Source organism: Talpa occidentalis, unplaced genomic scaffold (assembly GCF_014898055.3).
Source record: "Talpa occidentalis isolate TD23 unplaced genomic scaffold, MPIMG_talOcc4v2.1 talOcc4.17, whole genome shotgun sequence".
NCBI classification, from domain to species: Eukaryota; Metazoa; Chordata; class Mammalia; order Eulipotyphla; family Talpidae; genus Talpa; species Talpa occidentalis.
In genome coordinates, this window is record NW_023601754.1 from 56,302,249 (window position 1) to 56,327,637 (window position 25,389).

A 25,389-nucleotide genomic window follows, 5' to 3' on the forward strand; every position below is an offset into this window, starting at 1 on the left:
CAGTTTCTCCCTGTGGCAACTCAGTGCTTAGAAATGGGGGAGGAGCCCTTCGTCTGGGGGGGGGGCAGCCCCCTGGGAGCAGCGCCTTCCACCAGAGGCGGCGGCCTCTGGGCAGCGGGCTCCCCAAGCCCCACTCGGCCCCCTCCCTCCCTGCATCTCTAACTCTATCTGGTTAGACATAAAAAATTCTCTGCTTATAAAAATACTTCTGCTCTGTCTGGGCGTCGGGCGGGGGCGGGGAGCGGCGCCTGGGAACCGGGCGGGGCGCTGCCGCGGGCTGGAGGCCGCGAGCGGGGTTCCCCGGTCACGGTCCCCCGCGTGGCGCGGGGTCCCCGCGGCGAGGGCCTAGGAGGGGGGCAGGGGCCCGTTGGCGCGGCGGGGGGCGCCCTTGGCGGCGGGCGCGGGGGACGCGCGGCGGGAGGCGGCCGCGCTCCGCAGCTTCAGCTTCCGGCGCTTGGCGAGCGGCGCGTTCTCCACGCTCTTCAGGAAGAAGCCCTCGCGCTTGCCGCGGTTGAACGCCTGGCGGGGAGGGGAAGGTGACGCCCCAGCTCCGCCGGACCTCACCCCGATCCCGGCTGGGGCCCCCCCAGACCCGCCGCCCGCGCGCCCCCCCAGGTCGAGAGCAGCCGGGCGCGGCTCCAGCCCCCCCCCCACCGAGAGCTCGGGGCGCCTCCCGGCCAAGGGGGGACCCGGCGCGCCTCACCTTGCCCCGCTCCAGGACACCGCCCCCGGAGACCCGCCCCCCGCCCCCGCCCCGGGCCCGCCCCTCACCATGAAGGTGGCGTTGAGCCCCGAGCGCACGGCGGGCCCCGAGGACTCCAGCACGTCGGGCGTCCGGAGCGGCGGCGAGGAGCGCGCGCTGCCGTCCTGCAGCCACGAGCTGGCCCGCAGCCCCTCGAGTTTCAGCCGCTTGGCGGGGTCCACTGTCAGGAGCCCTGGGGCAGAGCGGGGAAATGTTAGGGGGGGTTCGTGTGTGGAAGCTGCGCCCCAGAGAGCCTAACGCCCCGCTTCCCTCCCGGGCCAGCCCCCCACCCAGCACACCCGGCCCCGGGACGCCCCCCGCCCGGCCCAGCGCCGCCCGTGCCCGCCAGCGCCCCGCACCTCGGACCAGCTCCTTGGCCTCCTCGGACACGCCCTGCCAGGCCTCGCCGTCGAGGGAGAAGCGGCCCTCGCGGATCTTGCACATGATCTCAGCCGCCTGGCTCTGCCCGCCCTGGCCCGAGGCCCCTTGGAAAGGGACCTGCCCGGACAGCATCATGTACTGGGGGGCGGGAGGCGGAGCGTGAGGCCGGCGGGCTGCGCGCAGCGAGGGGAGCCGCGCGCGCGCGCTCGCCACGAGGGCGACTCCGGGGGCCCCTTCGCGGGAGCCCCTGCCACTCCCCTAAACCCGGGGACGCGCCCTGGCCCCAGCCTCCGCCGCCCGCACCAGATCCCCCGCACCCCGCCCCTAGCCCCGGACCCCACCCCGGCGGCGCCCCCGTACCAGGATGACCCCGAGGCTCCAGAGGTCGCAGGACTCGTCGTAGCCCTGGCGCGCCAGCAGCTCGGGGGCCGCGTACTGCAGCGTGAAGCAGGGCGTCTGCATGGGGCCCGCGGGGCTCTGGGGGCGCAGCCGCGCGAACCCGAAGTCGATGATCTTCACCGGGGCCCCGGGCGCGTCGTCGGCGTACAGGATGTTCTGGGGACGGCGGGGCGCGGGTCGGACGCGGGCTCCCGGCGCCCCCCCCGCGCCCCCCCGCCCCCGGGCCCCGCGCGCACCTCGGGCTTGAGGTCGCGGTGCACCACGCCCGCCTCCTCGTGCATGAAGCTGACGGCCGACGCCAGGCTGCGCAGGATCTGGCTCGCCTCGGACTCGCTGAAGTGCCGCTTCTTGCGGATGTGCTCCAGCAGCTCCCCGCCCCGCAGCAGCTCCAGGACCAGGTAGGTGTGCAGCTGCGGGGGGCGCCACGGTCACCGCGGCCCGCCCGCCGGCCCACCCGGCGCCGCTCAAGCTCCAGCACCCCGAGACTCCCCGTGGGATCCGCCTCAGGTCCCCCCACCGCCATCCAGAGTCCGCCCCTGGACCACCCCAAAACCCCGCCCCGCCCCTCCCCACGCGTCCCGAAGTCTGTCTCCTCTGGGGCGTTCGGCTGCTCCCACCACACCTCGGGCCCGCCCCAGGCCCAGGCCCCCCCCCCCACCCCTGTCCCCCGGCCCCGCGTTCTGCCGGGCCAGGAGGGCGTCACCTGGTCTTGATGCACCTCGTGCAGCTTCACCACGTTGGGGTGCGACTGGCACAGCCGCAGGGCGGCCACTTCGCGCTGCGTGTTCGCCTCCAGCCTGGGGGCGAGGCAGAGGGGGTCAGAGCGGCCGCCCGGACTCCCGCCGCCACGCCGGGCGCACCCCGGGCCCCCCACCTGCGGCTGAGGATCTTGACCGCGAACTCCTGGCCGCTCTGGCGCTGGCGGCAGCGGCGACACACGGAGAAGCTGCCCTGGCCCAGCGCGGGCTCCCGCAGGTCCAGCTCGTACTGCTGGAAGAAGGGCGAGTCCTGGGGGCGAAGGGGGGGCCGTGAGCGGTGCCACCGGGGAGCCTCGTGGCCACGCCTCGCCCCTCCTGGAGAAACTCCGAATCTCACCTAGACACGGCCCCAAGCACAGACCCCCCCAAGCCAACCTCTCCCCACCCTGGCACCACCCACCTGCATCATGGCGCTCCTGGCCACGGCTGCCCGGCCTGGCCGGTCCCCAGTGCCCGGCGCTTCCAGCACGTCCATCATCACCGCGTTGTTGCGGTCAAACAGGATGGAAGGCGCCACGAAGGAGTATCCCTGCGGGGGCAGCGGGGAGGGGGCGGGTGTCAGGGGGCCTTGGGCTTCGGGGACTGGAGATGCAGCCGCAGTCCCTGAAAGGCAGGGAAGAGGGTGGGCAGGGGGGAGGCCCTGGACCGGAGGGCGTGGGCATCCTCCTTTTAGCAGTATGTTTGGGTGTTTTTCCACCTGTTCTGACGACTTGGGGCCATATCTGCCTCCCCACCAGCCTTTCCCATCACAGTGACCCCGAAAGTGCCAAGGGCATCACCTGGCACAGGAAAGGCCTGTGACCGGGCATCACACATAGCTGGTGAGGATTCAACTCTGTCTGCTGAGGACAGACCTTCAAATCAAAGGTTGACCTCCCCTGCAAGGTGCGGGAAGGGGATGCCTATTGAGGAAATCCCTCATCGTTCCTAAGGCTCCGTATCCCAGCAAGTCAAAGGATTCCTCAAGGGAATTTTAACTCGATGTGTGTTTCCTCCCAAAATGCAGCCCTACTGTGCGCTGGTATGCAAGCTCCAGGCGGATAGGATTTTTGTCTTTTAGGTTCATTGATATGTCCCCAGTGCCTGGCACATTGTAGGCACTCCACAGAGGGTTTGGAACCATTGAACGAATGCATGAAGCCATCATTCACAAGAAAGAACTTCCTCGTTAGGATTTAGAGACGGGACTGGAGGAATGTTCAAGCCCAGAGCTGTCACTCAGAAGAGCTCCACAGAGGGGCTGATCCATCGCGCCCAATGCCAGCCTGCTTTCGTAATATCTCCGGACCATGTCCTACAAGCCACACCCCCACGCTGGGCACAGAAACTAAACAGTCCCCACCCTCCAGAAGCTTCCAGTCCAGGGAGGCAGCCTCAGTCCAGCCGTCGGGATACACCTGACAAACTGCTCAGAAGGAGGAGCTGCTCACCGAGGGCTAGCACCAGGGGAATGGCAACCCAGGGCCCGAGGAGCAGGGGAGACTTCACAGGGGACAAGGAGTCTTGACATGCCTGGGAGCTTGCAAGGGGGGCAACTGGGCAGAGGGCACCCCATCCAGGTGGAGGGAACTGCACTTGCAAAGGTGCTGTGGAATGCTCTGGAACCTCTAATCAGTGCTGCTAGAACACCAAGTGGACAATAGCAGGGGCTGAGAGCAAGGACCACACCATGCAGGGCCTTGAGTGCTGAGCAAAGGAATTTGGGTTTGGATTTATCCAATAGGCCCAAGCCTCTAAAACTGGGGGGGTGGGGGGTACCCGTATCCCCAGGAATGTGACATTGTTTGTTGTGGGGCATGGGAAGCCATAATATTAACTTGGTATCTCTTCCCAGGTGTCCATGTAGCCAAGTGACTAATTTAAAATAATATTTTCACATGACCATAAAGAGGCATGATAGAGCAGAATAGAAATTAACATGAAATGCAAAGGCATGAGCCATCCAGACATGTCCCGCCCAGAGGTCTCTATGACAACAACCGCAGGTACCCCATGAGTGGGGAGGCTGGGCAGGTAAGTGCGAGGCCCTGCCCATGAGGGCCAAGCTCTCACTCACCTGGAAAATGCGAGGGTCCCCAGATGGGGGGCTGCCAGCGGGCGAGTAGACAGGCTCCAGTCGAGTAAATTCCTCTGCGAAGTTGCCCACATCCAGCTCTGAACGGATCTGGGGTCGGAATGGGGCTGGAATCTTCCTGGCAGCCAGAGCAGCCCAATCCAGACCCTGAAGGAATGAGAGGTCAGTCAAGGGCAGGAAGCGGAAACCTAGCTCCATGGAGGCCACCCTCACTGGGCAGCTCCTCAGTGAGACAAGGGTGTCTCTGGCACTTGGGGAAGGAAGCTTTTCTTTCGGCCTCCCCGGCTTCTGGTTCTCTCCTCTGTTAACACAGTCCATTGCCATTTCCCCTAGAAAACCACCCTTCCACTGAATTGAATTGAAAAAACCTCTTTGTGGTACTGCTGAAGACACCCTCGGGACCGAAATATAAAGTCTTTAGACTTTATCTGTGCAGAAAAGTAGAAAGAAATTCCTGATGGCATAGATGGCATAGATTCAGCACCTGGATGCAGCCTGGCCTGCAGTTAGATCAGTTTTCCTTGGAATGTGCCCTGTTACGTTTAGGCCAGTGGAGAGCTTGTTCATTGCCCACCAATATCCACTTCTCCCTGTCTTCCTTAGATACCGTAGACCCAACTTTTTTCCGTGAAGCAATGCACCCAATGAAAATTTCTTTCATAGGGCCTCCCCGGTGGCGCAGCGGTTGAGTGCTGGGTTGCGAAGCTGCCCGCGGCCTCTGCGGCGCCGGTTCGATCCCCGGCTGCTCCCCGGCCACCAGAGGAGGGTCCCACATGGCGTGCAGACCTCTCCTGCCGCCCACTGCTACCCTCAGCAGTGTACTTCGGTCCTTCTGCCTGCTCTGCTCCCCGCTCTGGCTCTGGTGAATTCTCTCACCCTCCCGCGCTTCTGACTGTACCCAGTGCATGTATAAACAAAAAAACAAACAAACAAACCAGCAAACAAATAAATAAAGCATGCCTCTATAAAAAAAAAAAAAAAAGAAAATTTCTTTCATAAATTTCCTTATCGTTAGGGGTGGCCGATTGCTATAAGCAAAGGTAGGAATCCAGGGAAAGGTGTACTATGGGCCTTCTGCTTCTGGACAGCAGACTAGATGGCAAGAGCTCCAGCAATCATCTTGGCCCATGAGGCAACCCTGGGGATGGAGGCTACATGCTAAAAATAGAGATTTTTTTTTTTTTTTAAAGGAAGGCACTGCAGCAAGCCCTGGCCAACCAAACTCTACACTTATTTATTTTTGTTCTATCAAATTTTATTGATTTGCCATTTGTTTACAAAACTGTAATTTGGGGAGTTACAACTTCACACCTCAACAGGTGCACACGTTTCCCTTGTCCTCCACCAAAGTTCCAGTCTTCTTTGACATGAGATAAATAAACATCTGGCTTAGACCACTATTCACTCTGGTCTCTGTTATTAGCAGCTAAACTCTCTTCATTCCACACATCTCACTATTCTGAGTTGGGCTTTTTCTTACTTGCAGCCAAGAGGCCTGACCGAGACTTTGGAGGTCCCAGTTTTGCCACTAGTAACCTCAGCATTGTTCCCACCAAAGAGGCTGTCTTGAGAGAAGGGGGACTGAGGGGCGCACCCTTCTGAGCCTCAGGCCTTGATGGCCTTGGCTGTCTTCTATGTGACTGGTCGACCTACTCCCAGAACCCAATACAGGGCTCAGCTGTGCTCGGGGTACACTGGGGTGAGCCTGAAGAATTCCCTTAAGGAAACGGATGCTGCTCAGCCACTTCCCCGCAAAGGGATGTCTTCACTGCAGAGCCTGCATCCTGAGAACGTGTCTCCCAAGGCCCTTCCTAGCACTTCCTTACTCGGAAGATTCAAGGAGCAAGGGTCACCCGGAGTCTGACCACAGGAAGTACCCAGAAATGGGTGCTTTTATTGTAATGTCAGACAAGTGACAGATCTGATACCCACACATGATCAGAACCTTCAGTTCAAAGCACAGACCCCCAAGTCACCCAGACCTAGGTTCAAATTTGAGCTCAAGCACTTCCTGGCTGGCTGATCTTGGGCAGATTACTTAACCTCTCTGAAGCTCAGTTTTCTCCTCTATAAAGATGGAGAGCATCAGGATAGCTTTGAGGCTCCATGAAATAGCACCAGCAAAGGACCGACACAGAAGAGACGCTCCCTGTTACAGGGTCCTGTAGGCAAGGATGCTGGCTGTGCAGGGCACCCGGCCGCAAGGTCTCTGGAGAGCCAGAGCTCCCTCTGCACCTCACTGTCCACTGTGTGCGCTCCCAGCAAGCACACGCAGCCCACATGGCTGAGCGCACGTCCATCTGAATCATAGGCACAGAGGCCTTCCAGGGACAAAGAGCAGAACCCTGGGTGGACACTAAGAGCCGTTCTGATTTGTACCCACAGGGACCTGGGGTCGTTCCCAGCGCTACACCATTTACTGTGTGTTTTGGGGCAGGCCACCACCCTTCTCTGAACCTGTCCGGTGGCAGGAATGAGGGGTCCACTCTCAAGTCCCTGTGGCCCTGACAGTTGATGAGCCCAGAATGCTGTCCCCCAGGAACACAGCTTGCTGCTAGGTGGATGGGACGTCTGCTTCCTTTATCTGGGCAGTTTCTAAATGGGTGGAACTGGTCAGTCTCAGCCTGGGTATGTACAGAGAGATGTGGGGTGGAGCCAGGAGCCTCACCTGGAAGAAGGGGTGGTTCTTGACTTCCTGTGCCCCCTGGGGCCCCGCACCCAGCCGCTTCTTGGGGTCCTTACAAAGTAGCCGCTGCAGCAGATCCTGCGCCACAGGCCCAATCCGGGGGGGGAAGGGAGGGGAGCACTTCAGGATCCGTCTGGGAGGATTGGGGGGGCGTCAGGGGCAGCGAGCCCCTCCCCACAGCCCTGCCCAGGCAGGCCCTGTGGCCCCTGGCCGCCCTCCGCGTCCAGCCCCGCTCACCGGGACACTTCCGCCTGCGTGTTCCTCTCGCCCTCCAGCGTGAAGGGCGAGGCCCCCGTCAGCAGCTCAAAGAGCAGGATGCCCAGGCTCCACCAGTCCACTGCCTGCCAGGGCAGAGCCGGTGAGCGCCCGCAGCCCAGCCGGCACCCACCCCTCACTCCCCTGACCACCGACCTTGCCATGCCCCGACTTGCTGCGGATGATTTCAGGAGCCATGTACTCGATGGTGCCACAGAAGGAGAAGGTCCGCTCTTTCTGGGAGGGTGAGAGGAGCCGTGTGGACACCGGCAGCCCCCAGGCTCAGCGGAGGACTCCCTGGACTTATTAGAGCAAGGAGCTCCCCCAAGGCAGGGCCTCTGTGCCCCCTCCCAGCCCCCCGCAAGAGGAAGAGCCAGGCACAGAGCAGGAGCCGGAAGAAGAAAACCCGGGGGAGGGGCACGGGACGGGGAGACAGCCCATCACGGCCCATCACGCACCTCCTCCGTGAGGAACTCCTTGCTGAGCCCGAAGTCTGTGAGGACGATGTGGCCGTCAGAGTCGAGCAGCACGTTCTCCAGCTTCAGGTCCCGGTAGATGATGCCCAGCTGGCGGGAGCAAAGGGGACACTGAGGCTCCCTGCCCAGCCCAGCTGCAGCTATGCCTCTGACCCGGCTGCTCAGGAGGCCATCTCCAGACCAGGAACGGCTCCTGGGTGCAACTGGGCCATTAAGGTGTAAAAGCAAGAAAGGGGGACCCCCACAGGCTGCCCCAGGGGAGCAGGCCCCAAGGTCCCAGAGAAAGGAAAGCCTGTGTAAAGAGCCCCGATTCAAGGAGGCCTGTGGCGCCAAGGCGTGAGGTCTCCATTTGAGGAAGTTCTGTGAATGCGGCCCAGGAGGCAGCCCAGAGTTCCCTGTGAGAGGAAAGCCCCTTGGGGGAGGTGGGGGGACCCCACCAGGCAGCACCCACGCCTCCCTTCCAGGAGGCCCGGGGAAACAGCTCCAGTCCCCATGGCTGTCACCACCACCCCCCACCACCACCCCTGGAAGCCCAAGGAGAGCCCCAAGGCTGCCACGCATGGAGGCTCTGATAAGGCCCAGCTCCAGCCTCCCAGGGCCCTGCCCCACCCACCTTGTGCAGGTGTTCCAGGGCCAGCACAATCTCGCCCCCATACACGCGCACCTCGGCCTCCTTGAAGTGCTGGCGCTGGTACAGGTGGGTGAACATCTCTCCACCATTCACATAGTCTGAGAGGTGGAGGGCAGGTTAGGCAGCAGCCCCTCCGAGCAGCCTCACCTGCTTCCCTGGCCCCCGAGGTGGGCGCGCGCCGGCCCTTACCCAGGATGAGGTGCAGTTTGGCATCGGTCTGGAAGGCGTAATGCAGCGTTACCAGGAAGGGCGCCTGGCGCACCAGCTCCAGCACCGAGCGCTCCGTGCGCGTGTGCTCCTGCGTCTTGGCGCGCTGCACCAGGGCCGCCTTGCGCAGCACCTTCATGGCATACAGCTTCCCTGCGTCGTGCCCGCCCGCCTTCCGCACCAGGAACACCTTCCCGTAGGCTGTGGGAGCAGCGAGTGGGCGAGGGTGGGCCGTGAGCAGGAGGGGGGTGCAGAGTGGCAGAGGAGGGGTTGATGCCCACCCTGAAGGTGTGCAAACTGGAGAAAGGAGCTGGGGTGAGAGGCAACTGTGCAACAAGCTGGGAAAGGCGTGCACGCCCGGGAGGGTGCTCAGCAACACCAGGCAAGCAGCACAGGCGGGGTGGGGGGGGCACCAACTCCCGGAGGTCTGCAGCACGGGTCGGGGCGGGGCTTGTGCAAACGTGCCAAAGAGCAGATCGTTTGGAGAGGATGCAAATCCACGGTGGGGAAGCGGAGGTGCTGCTGGACAGACGGGGAGGGATGTGCTATTGGGCGGGCGGCGCCGAGGGGAGGAGCTGTGCGAATCACTTGGGAGGGCTGCAAGCCCCCGAGGGTGTTGGCAAATCCCCTAGGACCTCGCAAGGAGGCGCGATCAAAGTGGAGCTGCCCTGGCACTGTGCATGCAAACCCCGGCAGGGCAAGGCGGGGCGGGCAAGGCGGGATGTGCCGGGAAGGGGTGGGGGGCATGGCCTGGCTGGCCCAGGCCCGGCCCGCGCTGGGTCCTGGGACAGCTGCGGGCGGCTGGGGGTCCTCACCTCCTGTGCCCAGCACCTTGAGCAGCTCGAAGTTTTCCACGCTCACCTTCTCCTCGTGCCCGGTCAGGTTGGCTGTGGGCATCGGGGGCCAATGAGCCCGGCCAGTCCCGACCCCTCCCGGCCCGGCCGGGGCAGCCAGGACCCGGCCCCGCGCGCCCGGCCGCCCCCGCCCCACCTTCGGTGATCCGCAGCTCCACCGCGCAGCCCTCGTCCTCGTCCTCGTCCCCCATGGCGCGCGCTCGCGGGGCCCGCGCGGCTCGGCTCCGGCTCCGGGCGGCGCCGGTTACATGGCGGCTCCGGCCGGGGCGGGCGCTTCCTGGTGCCGCCTCCGGGGCCGAGGCGGGCGCCGGCGCCGCCTCCCGGCTCCCCGCCCCGCGCGGCCTGAGTCAGGCGGCTGGAACGTGACAGCGCCGGGCGGCGGGGGCGCGGGCGGGCGGGGCGCCGGGTCTCCCGCGCGCTGGGGCGCGCGCCAAGGCTGCGTGTTCGAGGACCCGGTACGCACGACCCTCCTGGAGACCTGGGAGCACCCTGGGAGCCGTGCCTGGGGTCTGTGGGTTAGGGGGAGCCTCTGGAGGGGGTCCGTGCCCAGGCCAGGTGCCTGCCCCAGGATGCCTGCCCAAGCCCGGGTGATGAGGCTCCCCAGCCTGTGCCCCAAGCTGGGGAGGGGCGCCCACACACTTTAGAGCCCTTCCCTCCAGGGTGCCAGCCAAGCAGCTCTGTTCCATTCTTAGCCACCAGCAAAAGTGAGGGACCTCGTGAAAATCACAATCCACTCGCTCCTTCTTGACCACTCCTGACCCGGCAAATGAGGGGACCGGTAAGGCCCCTTGACAGGTGAGCAGCCTGCAGCCTCACAGCCACCTCGCCCGGCTACTGCCAGCCCGGGGTGACCCACCGGTCCTGGTGCTGGGCAGGCTAAGAGAGAGACTGGTTCCCTACCTCACCAGCCCAGCCCGGCCCCTGTCTGCACCCAGGGCCACCAGCCAGGGCCACTACCCTTCTAGGCTGGAGAAGGGTAGCGCCTGGGGACTGGGGCACCCTGAAGACCAAGCCTTGTCTCTGGGGGCCCCTACCCAGGGAGCACCTACAGGGGGCGCTGGAGCCATGCCAGCACCCAACCCTGTGGCAGGGGGTCTGTAAAAGCACCTGAGCCACCATCGCCCCCCTCCCCCCCAACACCCCCACCCTCACCCCAGGACCCTTGGCAACCCGCCCATTGCCACACGCCTCACCTGGTTCTGTCCCTTGCCCACACAGAGCCCAAAGTAGGCCTCAAAAGGGGGTGTCAGAGCCACACGAGAATGGCCTCCTCTCCCAGGCAGGCCCAGGTCCCCCGTCTGACCTGTCCCCCAGAGCTTCGTCCTGACGGGCCACCAACAGAAGGGGCAGCCTCTGGAAGGGAGCTTTCAGCTACTTCACCCCGTTGGCGGTCAGGGGTCCACTACCACCCCACTGGCTCCGGCTGCAGCCCGGAGGAGAGGAGAGGAGGGGGCAGAATGGTGGGTCATGTCCAAGGGGGGCTGTGGAAACCCCATGAGTCAGGCTGCTGTGCCACCTCCCAGCTCTGCCCACCCCCAGGTTCGGGCTGCCTCACCCAAGCCCCGGGCAGCCCCACCCTCTCCTGGGCGGCCCCAGGTGCCTGACTCACGTCCTGCACCCCCGTCTAATTGCCCCCTTCCTGGACAGGCGTCACCCTAGAGGCCCTGGTCAGAGTCCCCGGGCCCCTCCCAGCGCCTGTGACCCTGCGTGGCAGCCCAGACACTCTGCGACGCCCCATCAGGCTGTGAAAGAGGTGGCGGAGGCGATGAGGTGGAGAGTGTGGAAGAGGGCGCGAGGGAGGGGTGGGCATGGCCTCTGGGCTTCACTGCCCCCCAGTGCAGAGCCCTCACCTCACCTATTTCAGCAAAGGCTTTTAAAAAGCCCAGACTGAGGCCCCTCCCACTGCTCGCACCCAGAACCCCTGCCCCACAGCCCCCATGCAGACAAGCCTGCTCGCCCCTTGCTTCCTCATGGAAAGCCGCCGGCTGCCCTGTGCGGCGAGGAAGCCAGCGGCCTGGGCAGGTGTCCCGGGCAGCTCCTGAATGGGGCCAGTCGACAGAGCGCAGGTTCACGGCTCCGCATTCAGCTTTATTCTCATGCCCCCTCTGTCCAGCCACGCTCAGAGGTGTGTCCAGGCCACAGACCCCAGGGAGCGGTCCTGGCCAGGGCAGTAAGGTGCTTCCGCTCACTCCCGCCAGCCCCCTTCCGCTGGGGGGTCTTCCAGAGACCACCGCCTCAGCGAGGGCCTCGTGGCATAGCCAGAGCCCCGGCGAGGCCCCACTCTTGTGGGCCAGCCATCGCCCCTGTCCTCAGGCTCCTCCCAGCTGCATCTCTGGGACCAGGTGCAGGACTCCTTGTCCAAGGACCGGCTCCAGAAGCCCAGGCTCCCCAAGCTCTTGGGCTGCCTGGAGCCCCCACTGATGCTCCAGCGGGAAGAGGACGGCGCTCCCCAGCTCCCGGGCCACGGGACGTCACTGGCTGAGGGAAGGGGTGAGAGGACGTTTCTCCGGTTCCTGCACCTCGAGGCCTGGAGGGAAAGGCTCAGCTCAGGCCTGTTCCCTGGGATCCCGGAATTCCTGCGGCCCTCAGGGCCTTCCCCACCCCCAGCCTCCACCCCCTGCCCTCCTCTCGGCTCTCCCCTCCTCACTCCAGCTGTGCCAGCTGCCTTGACCATCCTCCACACCAGGTCTTTGCCTCTGCTGTTCCCTCGCCAGGAATGCTGTTCCCCACATATGTTACTGTGACCAACTCTCACCTCCAATCCTTTGCTCCAACTTCACCTCCTCCTGAGGGCTCCCAAGCACCCTAATTAAAATCACAGCCCACCCAGCACCCCTGGTCTCCGCACCCTGGTCTCACTTGTCCCCAGAACACTATCACCTCCTAAGAGGCCAGGGCTGAGATGCCCGACAGGGACCGAGGGGTGGCTGGTCTGAACTGCCGTGAGCTGAGGGGGAGATACTCACTGGACTTCATGGATTTATGAAAAAGTAATAGCTCTCATTCACGGTTTTGCTCCCACTGACTGCATGGTGAAGTGGGAATCACGCAGGTGTCTTGTTAGATAAAATGTTAAGATGAGCTTCCCCTGCCTCTTTCCTGTTCCTGAGAAGACCGCTAGAAAACTTTCAATCGCACCGGCAGCTCACACCCTCTTTCTAGGGCACGAGACTAGCATTATCACTCGTGTGCACGCCCTGTCCTATCTGCTCTCCTCCTGCGCCTGAGTGCTCCCTGCCCCTGAGTGCTCCCAGCCCCTGAGTGCTCCCTGCGCCTGAGTGCTCCCTGCTAAGCCCCCACAGGCATGTGGCCTGGCACTTAGTCCAGGCTCATTGTCTGGTGAGGGACTGGGTAGAGGAGGTCCTCCGGAGAGGGCAAATACCCCACCTCCTTCTGAGGCCCTGACTCACCCTCTCGGTTGGCATCTGCTTCATGTTCCTCCAGGGTCTCAACAGAGTTGTCCCATCGCAGGTAGGGTCCTGGGGGGTAAGGGAGGGGGCACAGAGCAGCCACTGGGCCATGGGGAGCAGGGCAGAGGCAGGCAGGGCTTGCAGAGTAGACAGGTTCACTAGGAATTGGGGGGCTGACGGGGAGCGGGACACTGCCCCTCACCTTCGCCGAGGGAGCTGGTCGTCCCCAGGGGCCCTGGTCTGCGCTGTCGAAATCTCTGCCTGGGGGTGTCACCGGAGCTGAATGACTCAGAACCTCGCACCACAGGGAATCTCGAGCTGAGTTTCCGCCGCTGCCCACCTGCCAGAGTCTCATCCCGCAGGCAGAGGGAGCTCTGGGCCCGGCGCATGGGTGCCGGGGATGGGGACCCTGCAAGAGGGACAGGCAGGGAGGTGTCAGAGCGTGTGGGGAGAGGCCAGGCAGAACAGGGGCCAGCAGGGCTAAGCCGGGCAGGGCCAGAGGAGGCCGCGGAGGCAGGGAGGGTCTGGGTGAATGAGGAGGCAAGGGGAGGCAGCGCCTCTGCTGGCTCTGACACTAGCCCACTGTGTGACCTTGGGCACGGCGCTCCCCTCCCCGGGCCCTGGTCTCATCTGCTGCCTGGGATCAAGGGCCGCTCACTAAATTTCCTGACTGCTCCAAGCTCCCAGATACTGCAGCGGACAGGTGGGGTGGGTGGCAGCACAGGCCAGAGAGAGGTGCCAGCCGAGAGGGGTGCAGCAGGGGTGCAGGGCCAAGGGCCACGGGAAGCATCTGGAGGTGGGGGTTGCAGCAAGGAAGGCCAGCGGACACCCGTGTGCAAACCGCAGAGGAAGGGAGAGGGCAGTGCAGTGGCGGCGCAGGCGCGGGCGGGGTAGGGACCGTCCTGGTCACCTGGCCCCCAGACCCACCTGTCCCATCTGCCTCCCTGCCCTCGGAGAGTTCCACCTCTGGGGGGCCCCCCAGGCTCTCGGTGCTGCCAGCCCCATCGGCCCCCAGGCGCGGGACTCCTTGGAGGCCCCCCTCCCGCCGGGGCCGCATCAGCCTCTTCACCTTGTCTGCCAGCCAGCTGCCCTTCCTGGGGGCAAGAGGGCACAAAAGGGGGTAAGACCGGGGAGGAACGAGGGACAAGAGGGCCCTGCGGGGGATGGCCGCGGTCAGGCAACCCTCACTGGGCCTGGACCTGAGCTGGGCCGGAGCTGGGAGCGTCCCGGCGCGGGGCGGGGGGGTCTGCTCACTTGGTCCGGGGCAGGGGCCCGGGCTCCAGCACGCGGTATTGGTCCATGATCTTCTCCACCAGCTTCTGCTTCTCACGGCGCAGGGCGTTGAGCTGGTCCCTGGGGCGCGGGGGAGGAGGTGGCGTGAGGCCCCCGCAGGAGCAAGCCCAGGCTCAGCAGACACGCGCTGCACTGGCTCCCAGGCCACCGGCTCCCCCGCGGACACGCTCGCCCTTTCCCGGGCTCCGGCCTCTCCCAGGAGCAGCCCAGGGGCCTCGGCGCTCACAGGTACTCCCGCTGCTCGCGGTGCAGGTTGTCCCTGCTCTCCAGGCTGCGCTCCAACAGCTCGCGGTTCTCCTTGCTCAGGGCCTGCACCTCGGCCAGCAGCTGCCGGTTCTCCTCTTCCTGGGCGCTCCGCAGCTGGGTCAGCAGCTGTCAGGGCGACAGCAGGATGGTGGGCGCGACCGCGTTCGAGGCGCTGCCCTCCGCTGTCTCGCCGCCCCAGCGGCCGCTGCCCCTCTCACCTCACACTGCGTGGTCAGCCGGCAGGCGCTCAGGTCCAGCTGCTGGTTGGACTCGCGCAGCCGCTGGCTTTGCGCCTCCAGCTGCGCCCGCTCCAGCTCCAGCCGTGCCAGCCGGCTCCGCAGCTCCCCGCGCTCCCCCTGCAGCTCCCCTCGCTCCCGCGACACCTCCGCCAGCAGCGCCTGAGCTCTGCGGAGACAGACACGGGACAGCTAGTCACAAGGGGACTCGCCCCCCCAGTCCCCTCAGGAGGGCCCCACGGCAGGGTGGCTGACTCACTACCAACCCACTTCACAGTTAGGATCATTGAGACCCAGCCCCAAAGGGCGGGTGGCACAGGCTGGTACCTGTCGTGCTCACTCTGCAGCCTCCGCAGCTCCTCCTCCAGGCCCTGCTGGCGATGCCCGTCCCGCATCAGACGCTCTCGCTCTGCCAGCAGGGCCATCTCTTGAGCCTCCACGCTGGCCCTCTGCGCCTGCAGCTGTTCGTGCCTGGGATGGACAAGGGGCCAAGAGCACTGCAGGGACCTGGGGCGAGCGGGTGGCAGGATCATCTGCATCGGGGGCTCTGCCAACTCCTAAGCCAAAGCCCCCGGCAAAGCCACAGGGTGGAATGCCTTGCTGGAGGCCTCATCCCTGCCAGCAACAGATGAGCCCCAGGGTGACCCCACCCCGGAGGAATAGGGAGCCCAGCCACACCAGGGGGCACAGCAGTAGAGGAGGGTCTGCTGGGTGAGGCTGCTGCCCCGGTGGGGAGAGACGCACTAAGGAAATCTGTCTACTCAGGGCAGGCAGGGCTGCTGGGAGGAGATGCTGGGTGTGGGGTGAGGCTCACCGGCCCTGTAGCTCCCGATGGGCCAGCTCCAGCGCCCGCATGTTGGCTTTGAGATCGCGGTGCCGGACCAGCAGCCCCTCCAGCTCGGCCTCCTGCCGCCGCTGCAGCTGGGCCAGAGCCTCGTGGTCCCGCAGCAGGGCCTGCTGCTGTCCGCGGGTCTCCTCCTGGGACCGCCGCGCTGCCTGCACCTCCTCCTCCAGCATCCCCAGCTTCCTGTGCAGCTCCTGGCCCTGCACCTCCAGGACGGACTTCTCAGCCTAGGATGTGGGAGGGAGGCAGAGACGCTGGGGTGAAACCCCAGGCCAGAAAGGGGGTGAAGGGTTAAGGGGCTAAAGGCAGAGGGTGGGGCAGATGCCAAGGAGCGAGAGTTCTGCAGGGAACTGACAGTGGCAGAGGTTCATGGACAAGGAGAGGCGAGAGGTGTCACAGAGGCAAGAGCCGGGGCCAGGCCGTGAAGGGCCAGGCAAGAGGCACAAGGCAGGGATGGGACAAACAGAGCTGAGATCGGGGCACGGAACAGGGTAGGGGGCTATGTGCTACAGAGGACAGCACTGGAGATGAGGGGAAACGGGCACAGACGTGGGGTCCAGAAGTAGGTAGAGGGGGGTAAGAATAGGGGGAGCACCTCAGCAGTGTATTTCAGTCAGTCTGCCTGTCCTGTTCCCCACTCTGTCTCTGGTGAATCCGCTCCCCCTCCTGCACCTCTGGCCTGTACCCCAGTTCTTGTATAAATAAATAAATAAATCTTAAAAAATATATAAAAAAAAGAATAGGGGAAGCAGGCAGGGTCAGGAGGGAGGGGCAAGCAGACAAAAGTGGTGGTGAGAAAAGGGGTACAGAATTGGTGGCTGGGGTCAGAGGGCATGGATCCCTGTGACTAGGAATAGGCAGAGGCAGCTGGCGGGAGCTGGGGCAGGAGAGGGGCAGAGGGCATGAAGGAGCAGGCAGGGCAGGGACGGGGCAGGGGCAGGGCACCTGCAGGCGGTTGCTGTGCTCCTGTGCGCGCTGACTCTGCAGCAGCAGCTCCTGGGCACGACCCTGCAGGCTTCCCAGCTGCCCCTCCAGGTGCTGCAACTGCCCCTGCAGAGCCGCCTTCTCGGCTACTAGAGTTGCATTCTGCCCAGAAGGGAGGAGGGTCAGTAGTGGCCAGGCCACCAGGCCGTCCCCAGTGCCCACCATGGCCAGCACTCACGTTGCGCTCCACCTCAATGAGACGCCCACTCTGGGCCTCTGCGACCTTCGGCTCAGGGTGCTCCTCTGGGCCCAGCCCCACGGGGCCCTGGCGTAGCTGCAAGGAGACTCTGGCAGGTCACACAGGGGGTGGGGGCAGCTGGGGGACCTAAACAGGTGGACGCTTACCCCTTCAACAGCACAACACTGGCCACCCTCCCTCCACCACACATCCCACCCCACAACCCCCCATCCTGCCCCCTCCTGACTCCTCTCAGCCACTGCAGAGCCTGCCTTCTGTCCAAGCCCCTGCTTCTGCACAAGGCACTCCCCACCCTATGCTTCCTCTGGGCACATTCCACACCCCTTTCCCTAGAAAGCCTCCCCTAGGTGATCTGCTGAGTGCCCGCCGGGCCTGCACCTGTTACAGAGTCGCCTGCTCTAATGCCTCTGTCCCAGCTGGACGGCGGGCTCCCGGGGGGGGGCCGTGGCCTGGTATAAGATACCCCCACCCCCAACACTGGGCACTGGGCCAGCACACAGCCAGGCCCAGAAATGACACTACTGAGCCTACTGTGAAGGGGTGGGGCCCCAGCAGTCACAGCTAAGCAGAGCGGCCAGGTTCTGTCCACCTGAGGAGGGGAGACAAGGCCTCGTGAAGGCCACGTGTCCGCACAGAGCCGCCTGACTGCCAGCAGTGCTCCCTCAACAGGCTCTGAATGGGGGCTCAAGGTGAGCAACCGGCCAAGCATCAAGGGGCAAGAGGCGAGGGGACGCGGAGGGACAAGAGCACATGTGCCCCAGATGTCCATGCAGGGATGGAGAGATGGTTGGAACTGGCTCCCAGGGCCTCACCTGGAACAGCTCCTCCTCCAGCTGCAGGGCCCGAGTCTTGAGCTCCCTCAGGGCCTCCTCCTTGCTGGTCGCTGCTGCCCGCAACTCAGATTCCAGCTGCTGCTCTAGGCTCTGGTACCTGTCAGGAGAAGCCTTGGCACCTACCCCTCTACCTCTCCCCCAAAGCCCCTGCCTCCCCTTCTCTGCCCCTGGGCACTGCCCCCACCTCTCATGCTGACTCTCCTGTTGCCGCAGAAATTCCTGACGCTCCACAGCCGCCTGCTCCAGCTCCCCCTGCAGACGCTCCAGCCGGGCACCCAGCTCCTGGCCCCGCTGCACAGCCTTCTCGAGCTCCTGTGGGCCGCAGGCAGGCGGGCAGGCTCAGGATCCACCACAGACCACCCTCGGCCAGGGCCGGGGTGGGCCGGACACAGGAGTCCTGAGCCAGGAGACCTGACTCTGTCCTGGCTCTGCCATCCTGGCCCAATCTCTTTAACCCTTGGGGTCCCTGCTCCCTTGTCTGTAAAGTGGGTACAGAGCCTGGTCACCTTGCAGAGTGGGTATGAAGGAGCTGGGACTGGCAGCCTGCAGGGAGTAAGGGAAGCCCCTGGGCCAATGTCTTCACCTCTCTGAGCCCGCGGTTCCTCGTGTACCCAGCGAGAGCTGGACACGCCCTACGTGACGAGGCTGCCCGGGCCATGTGGGAGCAAGCGGGGCCCAGAGGAGGGGCAGCGCCTGGAGCACCCGCAGCCACAGCGGGATGGTGACAGAGGACAGGAACTCGGTGAACGCCAGCCCTGACCACGGTGGGGGAGGGGTGGCCAGGATGCTCCCACAGGCGGCCTGCGGCAGTTGGGCCACGCCACTGCAGAAGTGGGCCCCAGTGGGAGGGAGGGTAAACCATTGTGAGGTGCGGGGGTGGGGGCCCCCCCAGCAGGAAAAAGCCACAGGGAAGGGCCTGCAGAGTCCTGCCTCTCAGACCACGTCCCCAGCCTTTGCTCTGATCTTCCTGCTAAGCAACCCCACCGGGCCTCCCCTCCCCAGCTCCCCCCACTGGGGCCACGGCACTTCCGGACACCCTTGGCCACTGCCTCTCCCTGAAAACCTACAAGTCCCATGAGGCCTTGCTGCCACTGGCCACAGCCACTAGAGTCCAAGGAGGGTAAGAAGACGTGGTGCAGATGGGGCCACTACCCCTGCCCTGCCCCAGGCCAGCGCCCTCCGACCCCTCCTCCTGCTCCATGGCCGGCCCCCCTCAACCAGGAAATATCCCCAAATTCCTCTCTTTATTCTCAGCCTCTTCCACCCTCTGGGTCTCCAGAGCCCGCTCTTCCCGTCAGCCTGCCCTACCCTCACTTTCACTGCCCACCAGCCCGCTGGCTCCTTGCTCTCTACCTTCATCACCTCAGGAGCCTGGGAGTCAGGTAGTTCTAATTCCTGATTTACAGGTGAGGACACGGAGACTCAGAGAGGTTAACTAACTTGCACCAAGCCACACCGTATAAGCAGGGGACCTGGGACTTAGCTCAGGTCCACCTGACAGCATTTCTGCCACATCCGACAGGTGGACCCCAGGCAACCTCTTGGCCTTTCCTGAAAGGTCCTCTACTGAGGCCTTTCAACCTGCCCTTGACCACTCTGGCCCCCTAACAACCTGGTTCTGACCATTCTGCTCCCCTTAAAGCCTTTCGAGGCTCCTGGGGCCTCATGAAAGAAGCCACAACTCCTTCCTCTGGACTCCTTCCTCATCTTGGAAGGAAGCTGGCTGTGTGATAAGAGCGCTGCTCAATGAGTCCCTACCTCACCCCCCCTCCATGCCCCTCCCCTCCCTCCACCCCTACACACTTTCCTGGTTTGCTCTGTCCTTGTTCCTCCTCCAGGAAGCCTTCCAGAACATGCCCCAACCTGAGCCAATGTGCTTCCTGGACCCCAAAGATCCCTGCACCATCCTGTCACCACCCCAAACTACGAGCCCACGTCCCGGGCCTGGCACCAGGGAAATGCCCATAACCATGCTTAAGAGGATGAAGGAAAGGAGCCTTCAGGCTCTCCCTCCCCTCCAGCCCAGCCCAGCCAGCTGGACCACTGACACAGCCCCAGGGCCCCTACGCACCAAGGTGACCTCCTCAGATTCCCCCTTGCACAGGTCTGCCCACACGCTTGGGTGCCTTCCCTGCCTGGAGAGGGAGCACTAACACCTTCAGAGCCAGCCCACCTCACCTCTCCGGCACCCCCACCCCCACCGCCGCCCCCGGCCACTGAGCATCCTGAACAACCTCAAGTCTTTGCCCGTTCTGCTCCCTCTGGCTGAAATGTCCTTCCCCACTTAGTGAAATCTTGATCACTCTTCAGGGCCTTCCCTGAAACCTCCTGGTCCCCACACTGGCATCAGTACCCCACCTCCAGCTCCTTCAGCACTTTGCTCTTAACAGACAATACGCCTCAAAGATAATGCAAAGATAAAAAGCCTTATTCAAAGGCAACGCTGGTGTCCATTATCGCCCTGAGTCTGCCAACATACCCACTGAGGCAGCTAGGAAGCACCCCTTTTTATAGAAGGAGGCCTTTGGGTGGAGGTAGGTACATTGCCAGGGTCGGAGAGCTGGCATCCAACTCCAGGGCCTCCTACAATCTCTCCACCAGTACAGCCCCCCCATCAGTACAGCCCCCCATCAGTATAGCCCCCCCATCAGAGGTGTCCCAGATCAGGGGGGGCTTTTGGAAGGCAGCAGTGGACTTAGTCTTTCTATCTCCAGCCTCAGCTGGGTGCTAGGCACTCAGTGGCTGCTGATGGAATTAACAGCCCCCATTAACTGTCCTGGAACCCCTTTTCCAGGTGCTGGCAGTGAGCCTCAACTTACCTCCTTGAGGGCCTGCCTCTCCTGGCGCTCCCTCTCCACCTCCTCCTGGTGTTGGCGGCTCTCGCTCTCCAGCACATGCACCCGCTCCTCGGCCAGCTCTGCCCTGGCCCGCAGCCTGGGCCCCTCGCGTTCCCACTGCCTCCGTTCTCGGCCTGAGGCTGTCAGTGCCTCTGCTAAGGCCTCCCGCTCCCGAGAGGCAGCCTCCAGCTCCCGGCCAGCTGCCTCCACGGCCTCCCTCAACCGAGCTAGCTCCCCCGCCTGGGTCTCTGCCTCCTGGTGGGCCTCGGCCTCTGCCTTCCGTGCCTGGGCCAAGTCCTCGGAGAGGCGGGCAGCCTCCGAGCCTCGGGCCTCCAGCCTCCGGGCCTGGGCCTCTAGCTCAGCGCGAAGGACTTCAGCCTCTCTCCTCAGCTGTGCCACCTCCTCCCTGATGGCTGCCTGTTCTGGGACAGCACTGGCTAGGACCTCCCCTGGGGTCAGCCCCTCCCAGACCCGGACCTCAGGAGCCCCTTCGGATTTCAGGTGTGGTTTTTGCTGGGCTGGGTCCCCAACCATCTCCTTTGGCCTCTGCTCATGCTCTCTGGCCTCTGATTGTTCCTTGGGTAGGCCCAGCCCCTGGCTAGAGCTGTCCTGCTCCCCCAGCTGCTCCTGGATGCTGCACTCCAAGGGTCCCAGCTTGTGCTCAGGACCCTCCCATCTCAGCCCCTGAGCCTCGGGCACAGACTTCCCTGTCTCTCCTCCTGGCAACACCTGGGCTTGAATTTTGATCTCTGGACCCTGAGGCGGGGTGGTGGAGGCAGGGGTCTGGAGAGAAGGTCCATGGCCAGCCGTCTCCAGAGACTCCTGTGTGTTCACAGTGGGGCCTGACTCCAGGGGCATTAAATCTGTGGGCTGGGGGGCCATGGCAGTGCTCTGGCGGGGCCTCTCCAGCACGTGTGGGTCTGAATCAGATGCTTGGGAACACTCAGCTAACCCCTCAAGAGCTGAGTCTGATGCTGGGAGAGCCAGGCCCAAGACCCGGGGGCCTTCAACCCCAGTTTGACCCACCAAGCCCTGGGGGCCACGGTGGTCTGCCGGGCAGGGCTGGGCAGCCATGTCCTGCTCTGGAACCATGGGGTCCTCGCTCTGCTCCTCCAGCAGGGGGGGCTGAGGGAACATGAGAGACATGGTCAAGCCCAGAGGAGGGGAGGTGGCCAGGAAAAACCTGCCAGAGGTGGGGGCTGGGCCTCACCTGGCCAGCGGGCTGCCCCTGCAGCACCTGTAACAGGCCTCGGAGCTCCTGATTCTCCAGTTCCAGGGTGCGCAGGCGCCCGGCCTCTGCCTCCCGTACCTCATCATGCAGCGAGGGGGCAGCGCCTGGCAGGGGAGCTGAGGGATATGAGGTAAGGTCAGGACCCTACTGACCCTGAGCCCTGCCACAATCCTGGGCTCCTCACATAAACAGCCACCCCCACCCCCATCTGGGAAGGGGATGAAGTTGGAGGCCATGCCCACTTGAGCTGCAGGAAAGCACAGGCAGCCCCTACCAGCCCCCCACCCCACCCCACCACTGTGACACTCTCACCCTCCTCAGGCGAGCCTGGGGGTGGCTCCAGGCCACGCTGAAGCTCCAGCTCCAGCTCCACATTCTCCTCGGCCAGCTGGTCCACCTGATGCCGCAGAGAGGCCAGCTCCTGGGGGAGGGCAGGGTCAGACGGGCCTCCCCGCCATGGGCAGACCCAGTGCCCACCAAGAGGACCACTAGAGCCACCGGGAGAAGTGGTCACAGGGACCACCAGGGAACCCGGGACCATTGAGGCACCGGGCATCACAGATCCCCAGCTGGGGTCACTCTGGTGACCTCACCGCATGGGCCTCGCCGAGTCGAGTCCGCAGTAGTAGGTTTTCACGCTGGGTCTCATGCAAGCGAGCACAGCGCTCCTGAGCGGCCTCCAGCTGCTCCTCCAGCAGGACCTTCGAGGCCTCCAAAGCCCCCGAGAGTACCCGCTCCTCCTGGTGGGGGAGCAGAGAAGACCCGAGATGCGCTGCTGCCACCCCTGCCCCAGCTGCCCCAGCCCCAGAGTTTCAGGTGCCTCCTGCCCTCCTTCGCTCTCAGTCTAGACGGGTGTCTCCAGGTCCCACTTCCCCAGCACCTGGTCCAGCCCTGCTCCCCAGGCCCCACCCCTTCTCCCCAGCCCACCCTCCAGGGGGCATCGCTCTGGGCCTGCTTCCAGACCACCCGGCTCCACCTGCTCCCCCACCCCCACCCCCGCGCCCCATCCTCCAGAGGGCCTTACCCCAGCTACCACCTCGCCCATTTCTCCTCGCGATGACTGTTCCTGCCACAAGACTCTCTCTTCTTCAAGCCCAAATTTGCCCCTCCTCAAGCCCACCCACTCCCCAACATGCCCACCTCCCGCCTCACCTCCAGCTGGCCCCGGCAGGCCTCAGCCACTTGCAACCGCTCCCGGCAGCGCCGCAGCTCCTCCTGCAGGCGGGGCAGGCGGCCGACCCGCTCCCGCAGCGCCTCTGCCTCCTCGCGGTACAGCTCAGCCCTTTTGGCCTGACCCGACAGCGCCTGGGCCTGGGCCAGAGGATGCAGAGCTGGGCCAGAGGAAGGGCCGGCTGGGGTCAGAGGGATCGGGGTTGGGAAGGGACGGGTTAGGGAGAGGCAATAGCAGGGCGGTGGTTGGAGAGAGTGAGGCGGCAGCAATGGCAGGGACAGCCTGGCACACCTCTTGACGCAGCCTCCGAATTTCAGCCTCCAAGCCCTGCACCTCCGCCTGGGAGTCCAGCAGCAACTCAGCCTTCTCCTCCCTGGAGGCAAGGGACGCTGGAAGAACCTGGGGACGCCCTTCCCAGGCTCACCCCACCCGCTCCCATTGGGTCGGGAGCCCCATCCAGGCTCAGCCCGTAGCCAGCCCCCTCCGCCCCACAATGACACTCACAGCTCCAGCCGTAGGCGCCGCAACTGGGCCTTGACGTTGGCCAGCTGCAGGGTCAGATGGTGCGAGGGCCCCTCGGGGGGAGTCCTGGCAGGAGCCTCAGGCAACAAGGGGGCTGAGTCTCGTTCCAGCAGCAGTTCAGCCAGCCGCTGTGGGAGGTCAGGGGTCAGGAGGAAGCCATCCCCAAAACCCTGACACCTGCCCTATCACAAGGTGAATCTAGCTGTTCCAGCCCTGCTGGCCTGAGACCCTCAACCCACCCCCACACCTGGACCCCAAACCCACACACACATGCGGGTCCTTCCATCCCTCTGCCTGGGTCTGCAAGCCCTGCCGCCCCTACCTGGGCCCCCAGGTCGCGCTCTCGAGCCAGCCTCAGCAGTGTCCCCAGCAGGCTCCGGGACAACGTTTCCAGCTCCACAGGGGCCAGGTCCCCAGGCTCTGGCCCAGCCAGCGCCAGCACCAAACCTGCCCCAGGCTGCGTCACCTGGGGGGTGGGGGCAGAGAGAGCAGTTCAGGGGAAGAAGGTGGGGGGCAGGGTGTCGCCGGGCGGCAGTGGCAGTCCTGGCCGATCAGTCAGCCCAAGTACCTGCTGGATGGCATCAGCCAGCTCGCTCTGGACCTCAAGGCTGAGGCCCTGGATGTGCCGAATGAAGAGTTCCCGGTGCTCACACTGCGGGGAGACGGGGGCGGGGGTGGGACTGGGCAGGAGTCTCCCACCTCTGTGCCAAAGCCCAGACTCCCTCTTCACAGCGCCCCCCATCACCTGCACTGAGGCCCCCAGCAGCAGCCGCAGGATGCCCTCCAGTGCCTCCAGCGCCTCCTCTGCAGGGCAAAGGGCACAGGCGTTAGGGGTGGGGGGAGAAGGCAGGAGCAGGATGGGTGGTGGGAAAGCGCACCTGAGAAGGGGTCAAACCCCAGCGTCTGGAGGTCCGGGGGTGGCAACAGGATTAGCAGCTGCAGCTCCTCCTGAGGATGGGGGGCATGAGAGGGGCATGAGAGGGGCCTTCCCTCAAGGGTCTCCTCCGCTCAGCCTGCCCCCATCCCCTCACCTGGTAGAAGTCCCTCAGACGGCACCATAGGTGGTTCAGATTCTGCACCCGCCTGGCTGCAGGGCGGTCATGGCCCCTGACCATCCGGGGTCCCCCTCGGGAACTGGGGGCACTGTGGGTATGGGTACAGGTATGGATACGGGGGTGGTAGGGAGGGCAACGGAGGGCCACCTACCCTCAAGCTCCACCCACCACCCTCCGGCTCCTCCCATGGGGGGGGCCTGATGCCCCTCTGGCACATTTGCCACCCTTAGAGCGCCCCGGATGCCACTGACATGATGCCCAGCACCCGCAGGAGCAGGGCCCCATCGCTGAGGCGCAGGAAGCTCTTCTCAGGGCAGAGGAGCCCCCCTCCTTCCTCCTCTTCGGCCCCCTCTGGCTCCTCTGACTCCTCGGCCTCCCCCACCAGTCCAGCCAGTCCCAAGGCCTGTGGGACAGAGATGTGTCAGTGCCTGGGCTGGAGCCCCCACCGAGAGAATGACTCCTGAGCCCCTGGCCCCCAGCGCAGCACCCCTCCTCCCAGCACCCGGAATGCCCACCCTCCAGGTCTGGGCCCCTTTTCCTGCCCCACAGAGTCCCAGACTTCTCCAACCCCACACTGGAGCCCACCCCTCCCCTCAGGCCCCAGCTCTGCCCCTCCTCCCCGCCCCCCCCGCAGCTTACCCCCCCCCCGCACCCCCAGCGCTCCTGCCCCCTCACCCAGGTGGCCAGGCTCCCATTCAGGAAGTCTCTGAGTCTGGGCCCGTTGCCCCCATCCATGACGGGGCCAGGGCGCTGGTCCCGCTGTGGCAGCTACACCTGCTGAGAGGAAGAGGAAGTCCCCGGGTGGGGGATCCCAGCCCAGCCACAGACACCCTATGTGCTTCCTCCTTCCGGGTGCTGGCGAGCCTGTGCACCCCCAGAGTCCTGCCCCAGCTCCACCTCACAACCCCGCATCCTCCGAGCACCTCCAGCAGGGCCAGCCCAGAGGCTTGCAGGGGCCGTGCGGCCAGGGGCCCCAGGAGCAAGACCTGCAGCTCTCCTGGCTCGGTGGACAAGGCTGGGTGAGTCCTCCACCCTTGGGGCCTCACTGTCCCAACTCGAAACCTG

The 25,389-nt window shown here is 64.5% G+C and overlaps 3 protein-coding genes across 4 annotated transcripts; 1 reads left to right on the forward strand and 2 right to left on the reverse strand.

The window, feature by feature from the left end:
• Positions 1-325: 325 nt before the first annotated feature.
• RPS6KA4 (ribosomal protein S6 kinase A4) lies at positions 326-9,716 on the reverse strand. Its single transcript, XM_037517646.2, has 17 exons — positions 9,600-9,716; positions 9,425-9,496; positions 8,592-8,810; positions 8,385-8,500; positions 7,754-7,861; positions 7,452-7,532; positions 7,278-7,381; positions 7,023-7,173; positions 4,337-4,501; positions 2,681-2,809; positions 2,397-2,530; positions 2,226-2,319; positions 1,759-1,932; positions 1,484-1,678; positions 1,102-1,261; positions 772-935; positions 326-519 (listed from the first exon to the last, which is right to left on the reverse strand). The coding sequence occupies exons 1-17, from the start codon at positions 9,652-9,654 to the stop codon at positions 346-348; spliced, it is 2,295 nt and encodes a 764-aa protein (XP_037373543.1). The 5' UTR covers positions 9,655-9,716; the 3' UTR covers positions 326-345.
• Positions 9,717-11,537: 1,821 nt separating this feature from the next.
• CCDC88B (coiled-coil domain containing 88B) lies at positions 11,538-25,059 on the reverse strand. Its single transcript, XM_037517647.2, has 27 exons — positions 25,000-25,059; positions 24,576-24,727; positions 24,301-24,412; positions 24,148-24,217; positions 24,015-24,073; positions 23,838-23,921; positions 23,592-23,735; positions 23,252-23,397; positions 23,039-23,120; positions 22,729-22,887; positions 22,170-22,316; positions 21,889-21,997; positions 21,556-21,692; positions 20,328-21,470; positions 17,693-17,820; positions 17,488-17,605; positions 16,655-16,750; positions 16,438-16,578; positions 15,463-15,719; positions 14,976-15,119; positions 14,631-14,817; positions 14,393-14,538; positions 14,128-14,226; positions 13,801-13,967; positions 13,076-13,282; positions 12,874-12,942; positions 11,538-11,990 (listed from the first exon to the last, which is right to left on the reverse strand). The coding sequence occupies exons 1-27, from the start codon at positions 25,057-25,059 to the stop codon at positions 11,935-11,937; spliced, it is 4,419 nt and encodes a 1,472-aa protein (XP_037373544.1). The 3' UTR covers positions 11,538-11,934.
• On the forward strand, positions 18,506-19,669 carry LOC129146111 (relA-associated inhibitor-like). 2 transcript variants are annotated; one of them, XM_054697489.1, is made up of 3 exons: positions 18,506-18,628; positions 18,763-18,914; positions 19,347-19,669. In XM_054697489.1, the coding sequence occupies exons 1-3, from the start codon at positions 18,583-18,585 to the stop codon at positions 19,659-19,661; spliced, it is 513 nt and encodes a 170-aa protein (XP_054553464.1). In that variant the 5' UTR covers positions 18,506-18,582; the 3' UTR covers positions 19,662-19,669. The 2 variants fall into 2 exon arrangements, with proteins under 2 accessions (XP_054553464.1, XP_054553465.1); XM_054697490.1 differs by having other exon boundaries at positions 18,763-18,890.
• Positions 25,060-25,389: the final 330 nt, after the last annotated feature.